The 7,169-nt window shown below is 45.3% G+C and overlaps 1 protein-coding gene across 1 annotated transcript in view; it reads left to right on the top strand.

Annotated features, from left to right (window-relative positions):
• INPP4A (inositol polyphosphate-4-phosphatase type I A) overlaps positions 1 to 6,652 on the top strand; it is a 54,952-nt gene extending 48,300 nt beyond the window's left edge. The window contains exon 23 of the mRNA XM_082672062.1: positions 3,709 to 6,652. Within this exon, the coding sequence (XP_082528188.1) occupies positions 3,709 to 3,841 (133 nt within the window). The 3' untranslated portion in view covers positions 3,842 to 6,652. The remainder of the gene's footprint in view (positions 1 to 3,708) is intronic.
• The last annotated feature ends 517 nt before the right edge of the window (positions 6,653 to 7,169 follow it).

The raw sequence follows: 7,169 nt of genomic DNA on the forward strand, positions 1-7,169 counted from the left end.
TAGACACCTCTGAAGGCAGCAGAGTAGATGACAGGGAACCCCACAGACCCTACATAAGAAACGGGCGGTGGCTTCTCTGTTTTCCAGCTCCGATTATGTTGTGCTTCTGTTTTGGCCTCCAGCTGGCTTTCCCATATATTGCATTTTATGGAAGTGGATTTCTTTTCACCACTCTAGAAACACTGGAGTGAATTTAGAGAAGCTGGCTTTTCCAGAAACTTTACCCCCAGCCATGCACGCAAACCCAGTCCACCACAAAATCTGGCCTCTCCATTCCCTCCCCCAGACTTCCAGAACTGACTCTGGGGTTTCTCTGGTTTGGCCTCAGATCTGAGTTTGGGTTCCGGGAACTGTAGAGGCAGTTACGACTGCAGAAGCAGTGGGGGACAGAGGGCAGGTGCAGACTTTAAATTCTAAGATGAAGGGGCATCCTCCTCCCCGCTGTGTCCTAGACCTGAGCACTGGGGGAGCCTAGGGCAGCTGAGTCCACTCTCCTCACAAGTGCAGTGTGGTCGCTCTGTCTTTTCTAGAATGAGGTGGCTGCTCTGTGGCGCAGCTCCAGACATCTGTCAGGAGGGAGTCTCTCTTCAGATGCCAAGTGACTGGTGGTGTTGAGTTGTAGCAACATGACACTAGTCACAGGTGAGGTCCTGCCAGCCTGTGACTCTTGTGGAGAGGTGTGTCCACCACTTGTCCTCCTCCACATCAAGGTGTACAAGTCGACTTTCTGAGACCATCTCGTTCCTTTATTGGAAAGAGGGCAGGCAGGGCCTACGGTTCACGTTCCATAGCTCCTAGCCTGTTCTGGGTAAAGCACTCCTGCCGCCCCCGGGGTGACACATGCTGTGCCCGCCTCCGGGCTGGCAGAGACCATGCGCAGATGAGGGAGGCCCTTCTGACCCCACAGAGTGTCCCCTCCTCTTCCCGGGTGCCACCGCCCGCCCAGCAAATGGGGGCCGCGGCCAGCTAGACAAGCGCCCCCCCCCCCGGCACCCCCCGCGGGGCCTCACGGACATCATGGCCTGTCCCCAGCTGTCTGCCCCCGGCTGTCATGGTGCCCACCAGGCCTTCCTGTAGGCTTGGCTGCTAAGATAAGAGAGAAATGGATGGAAGGAGAGGGGCTAAGATTCTTGGGTTTTCTCTTCAGGGGTGGGTCAGGAGGTAGTACGTTCTAACTGCAGTCACGAGGTGAGATGGAGACAGCGCACCACGAGATCAGATGAGGCTGGGGGTGGTGGTGGTGCTTTAGAATATCTGAGCAAGGAAGCTCAGCGTGCCTTTGAGCTGAGTTTTCATGTCGCCAAGGCCTTACGAAGTCAGGCTAAATATATATTTGAAATCTTTCCTGCTTTAGTAAGTAACAGGCAGGATAAAACAAAGATGAGAAGATGATTCAAGAAAGGGGAGTCACTGATACTTGGTGAAGGTTTTCAGTTGCTTTTGAGCTAATGCTAGCGCTGAGGCAGTGTCAGCGCAGGTGACTAGATGTTCAGGGTCACCAAGACACTCGTGTCCAGATGAGTTCTGAAGGGGAAGATCCCCTCCAGAAAGGAAAAACAGAGCTGTCACTAAAATTAGTTGCCACTTGGGGTTTCAATTTTAATTTTTTGTTTTAAAAAATAGATGTCCTTGAAATAATTTATCGATATAATAAAAAAAATCATGTAGCTTTGAAATAATTAAATCCCTCTTTCTAAAAATCTATCCAAGGCCACCTCGGTGTGTACTATAGACTCCTAAAAATAATGCAGCTGTTGTGAGGGATCAAAGTATTCTGCCTTAGGACGCAGGCTGGCCCCTGCGGCAGGAAACACCAGTTACCACAGCTCGGGCTTGCCTCTCTCCACAACTCAGGCCCCAGCCCCAGGCTGGAGCTTGTCTAAACACTGGGTGATAGAGTCAGCGTGTGATCAGCCTCATTAGTCAGATTTTGTAAACTCAGTCCAAATTCAAACATTTGAGGGAAAATAAGCACAATTTAAAAATAAAGTGTAATCTTGACTGTAATTTCATGTGTAGTATATATTCAGCCAGCTAAACCAGTAATCAGCCTCTTTAACATGTAAATAAAAAGGTAACGTCACAGTTCACAAATTCTTCTGCTTCGTTCCTCAAAGCAGTTTGACATTTACTACTGATAGGTAGTTTTTGAAAAGTGTGTACCTTTCTTTGTAAATGGAGAAGCCATATCTGAAATAGTCCAATAATGTAAGAGCTTCCAAAGATTAAAGAAGCACCTATATAGCTTCTGCTTTAAACGGAGTATTTTTATCTGATTATTGGATGTTAGACCCACACAGTCTTTACTTACTCTAGGGCTCCCTGCTCGTATGGCCTAGGCGCTCAGTGAGGATGACACACACGTAGCTGAGGGCTTTGAGGCTCTCGTGACAAGAAAGCATATCTGAGTTACTAAATTACTTAATATAACAAGCAGGTGGATACTTTTCTAAAATACCCGAGTTTATCTTCTGAATAAAATCACTGTCTTACCAAAAATATTTTTCATGTTCTTGATAATGAGATTGTCATTTTCACTTTAAAAGGCTTGAGCAATTGCCACTGATATTTTTTTAAAATGCATGACATAATGGACTTCAGACAACTTGAAATATTTTTTTTAAATCACTGTTTCTTGGTAACTGCAAATTTTACATCTCATAAAGGGGATTTTGTACTAAATTTAATAATTAGTTGATTTAACTGCTAGTCTTAGAATAATATAAAACTATGAACTTACACTGTGCTATATAGGAAGTCATTCCTATTTAGAATCGCTTTTGCCTGTGAATCTCATGTCTATCGGAACGTTTCCCAGAGAGCTCCCCTGAGGCTCCCATTCGGGAATGTGAGGCCTGCCTGACAGCTCATCCTCCTGTTGAGCATTTGCTTTGCCCACTGGGTTGCCAATGACAACCCTTGATCAATGCAGCAGCGGAAGAGGCTGGTGGCAGGTTCTCTAGGGAGGGGCCCCTGTGGGCTCTCACTGGCTCAGTGGCACTCCTGAGAGAGGTGACCACGAGGTCAGCTCACCTGGAGAACCACGAGGTCAGCTCACCTGGAGAAGGTGACCTCGGTGGGGTCACTTCTTCACGACGCCCCAGCGCTGAGAGCCATGTAGCCATCGCACAGCCCGCGGCACTGCTGTGTGCCCGGGACAGCTGTCTCCCAGGTTGAGACAGCATGTGACAGCCACCTTCTTAGCCAGATGGTTTTGCTACATGTTGAATTCTGCAAGGAAAATCAGCATGTTGAATTGGAGACGGTTAACAGCTGTTGCTAATATAGAAAAATGCAGCTTTTTAAAGACTTTTGGTAAGAGTAGCACTTTTTCCATTTAAATTGCTATGTGACAGAACCTCTGAACCACTAGTTAGGATAGACCCCTCAGATAACCAGACACGAAATACATGAAACCATTACCTTAAAAAAAAAAAAGGTTGTCCTCCACTTCGATACAGTGCTGCTTTTGGAAATGCAAACCTCGCAGTCCCATACAGCCTGTGTCCATCTCTGTGCTTCTTAATTGCCTTGTTCAGAAACCCGCCATCTTACGTGTGTATTGTCGTAAATGAGTCTGGCATCCATTTAAATTAATCAACCTTTCTTTTAATGCTATGAAAATAATCAGTTCATTTCATCTGAGTTTAAGTCTTTTCTTTTTTCCTTTTTTACTGCTGTCATTTCTTGTGCTTGTTTTTTCCCCAGTGAGGGTTGTCGAAGAGAAAATACAATGAAGAATGTTGGAAGTCGCAAATATGCGTTTAATTCCCTGCAGCTGAAGGCTTTCCCCAAGCATTACAGGCCTCCTGAAGGGACTTACGGAAAAGTTGAAACATGAACACACGGTTTCCTCTAATTAGCTGTTATGTAATAAATGTGGGTACCCTCTAGTGTCATATATGAATTCTTCAAGAAGACCTGAAGGATTGGTTTTTACTTTTATGTTTTTAAAACTATTTCACTAAAGAGTCTATAGAGCATGTTTTTTGCGTTGGAATCCATAGCAGGTAATGTTGGGCTCACTAGTGTGGAGAGTTAACAACTGCCCATTTAAACAGCCTTCAGCCATAACCACACAGATATCAACAGTTACCTGTATGAATCAAGCCAGGTGCGTCTGAAATGCTAAGACTTTCTAAAACGCCCACTTAGGCAGCTGCTCACCTAACTTATTTTTCTACTGAGTAACTCAAAATTGAGCATTGATTTACAATCTACTTTTTAAAAATCTCCATGTAAAACAGTAAATAATAGTTTAAATGATTGGATCCCGGGCAGACCACTAAATGTTAAATGTTAAGGGAAGTTTTGGGGAAAGACGCTCGCTCTGTCTCATGCGGCCAGGGCGAGTGCTTCTGGTGCATCAGCCTGCCTGTAACAGCACGGGTGGAACCAGGAGTTGAAGTAAAGGCTGATAAATCAGCCTGAGATAAGACTTATTAGAAGACAATACCTGCAAAGCCGCCTGCACAGTAGGGGCCACCCCTGTCCCTTAAAGAACAGGGTGTCTGCTCGAGGGCATGAGGCCAGCCGGCTCCTGTTGCCTTATGCCCCGTGTGTAGTCCACGGCCCCAGGGCACGTCTCCCCTTCTTCCCCAGGTCAGGACCTCGCACGTGGTATTGTCTGATGCCTCTCAGTCAACAATGGGGGATTTTGCATAGAGACAGTGGAAGCCTAAATATTTTCAAAATTGGTGTCCTCTGGTGGGTTTCCCAATTTTTTGTCTTCTAGAAGACAATACAATCACGTTTGAATGTCTGATGAAAGTGTCTTTTAGGTCTGCAATAATTGTTACTACTCATTCTGTTATGTAAGATGGCTGTTGAGAAAGTTGAGATATCTCCTAAAATGAGATTTTGAAAGGGATTAATGGACCATAAAACTTAGGAATTTCATAGAAAATTATGTCTGGTCATCTATTATAAGATGATGATGAGTCATCTGCACATAGCAGAGTTTTTTCTTAGTTTATATGTTTTTATCAATTGTTTTTATCATTATGTTTACATGTTATTTAAAAGGCTGTAAAAGAAATGTATGTGGCACATATTCATGATACTGATCCTAATGACTTGTGAACCCTTAGGAAGTTCCTTTACCTAAAATTCTAAATGCTATTCTTTGGGCTCCTCTAGAAATGCCACTTGGAAACACGTAACAGGCCTGGGCCTGGGGAGCTGAAGCACAGGCAAGACCACCCCTTGGCAGGGACAGAGGGTGGGCATCAGGTAAGGGTGGAACCAGGTGACCTTTCAGATCCTTTCCTCCTCAGAAGTCAGTGCACACCTGGAGCCTGCTGTCTCCTGACGCCCACTGGTGAGTGTGAACTGGTGTGGAGGGTGAGTCAGTGAGGGACCCTTGGTGCTCACCAACCCCTGCACAGCTGGGTTCACTGTGGAGGGCGGAGGTGGAGAAACGTGTCCCGCAAGCCCACTGCACAGGTGGCAGCAGGTGGTGTCAGATTCTCCTGCTGTGTCGATCCATGTGCAGAGACAGCTTCCAGTATGGCTGATTTAGTCTTTCACCTCCACCATTTCATTTAATTTGTCATTTTCTAGTATCTATATATTTCCATCTTTACTCATTTTAACATCATTTTTTAAAACTCCCTTGTATTTTTAATGTTACTCATACAACTTTCAGATTTTTTTTTTTTTTTTGGTCTGAAGAGCATTACCTGCATTTACCAAAAGGGAATATAGCAAATGTTGTCATCTGTTAGCAGTTTTGCATGTGGCACCTTTATGTGAGTATTTTCCTAATTTTGGCTTCATGTTGGATCACCATAAAAGTCGAAGACTTGGCTAATCACGTAGAAAATATTCAGGTTTCAGTATTCCACCTGAGCGTTACTCCCCCGCTCCTGTGCGGTAGTCAGTCTCACGGCGGCGCTGCACGATTACAAAGCTCGTTGAGTGGGGGCCACATTGCCCATCGTGGTGGCTGCAGGTACCCAGGTCACACGGGAGCTTTGAGTTTTCAGTTGGAGAAGGAAGGCAGTTGTACAGGTTCCCGTAAAATAGAGGTTCCATCAAGTGCTCCTTATATAAGGCACCCATTTAAAAAGAAACGTTGAGACACTGAAAGCTCAGATGTGACGTGGATTCTGTGAAAGCGTCTGCAGCACAGTTGCCTTTGGTTTCCTTTAAAAACGTACAAATACTGTATAATAAGTTTTGTCCCTACACAATTGTATTTGCCAGGCTTAGTGCATTAAGGTACTTTTATTTATTTGTTTTGGACAGTATTAATACATATAAACATATAGTTACCGTTTTATATATTCTTAGCTCATTCAAAGCCATGTATGCTGTAAACGTGCTAGTCTTTAGAATGACAATAAACAACGAACGAGATCATTAAACCTGGTCTGCCTGATTCATTCGGATACATTAGGAGGACTGGTTCTGTGGCCGGCATCTGGCTGGACCATCTGGCTGGACTGCTGGGCATTGCACTGAGTGCTCAGTGTTTGTAAACATGAGACATTTCTGTTTTATAATCCTGTTTTCACTTAGTTGGAAGTAGAGGGCAGTGAGGTGTGGGATTCAGCTTCAGACAGATTCGGATCCCTATCCTGTTCTGCCTTTCACTGGCTGGTGACTTTGAGCAGCTTGCTTGTACTCTCTGAGCCTCCCTCCATGTGCTGAGTATGAAGTTGCTGCTTTTGCCCTTGGGCCCAGTGCACATCAGATTTTGCGTACACGCTGTAAGAGTGAAGTTCCTCCTGTCTCCCCCAGCCCTGTGGAGATGCTGCAGTTAAGCCTTCAAAGCCAAATGCTCTGGGAGCTCCTCTTCTCAAATACAGACCCCCAGGCTGGGGAGCCTGACATGGGGCTCAGAACTCTCACTCCTGTGGGGGAACCTCTGCCATATAATTACTCTCCAGTTTGGGGGTCACCCACCCCCTCCCAGGGGTATGGGATTTGACTGTACTGCGAGTGTGCCCTTCTTACTGTCTCGTTGTGGTTCCTTCTTTACGTCTTTGGTTACAGAATATCTTTTTTGGTAGGTTCTTACCTTTTCTTATCGATGGCTGTTCAGCAGTTAGTTGTGATTTTGGTGTGCTCACGAGAGGAGGTGAGCTCAAGGTCCTTCTACTCTGCCATCTTGTCCCAGGAACCGAGGAAATTTTAATCCAGGGTCATTGTGCTCTCCAGATCAT

The sequence above is a fragment of the Grampus griseus genome, assembly GCF_964374135.1.
Source record: "Grampus griseus genome assembly, chromosome: 15".
Taxonomy (NCBI): Eukaryota; Metazoa; Chordata; class Mammalia; order Artiodactyla; family Delphinidae; genus Grampus; species Grampus griseus.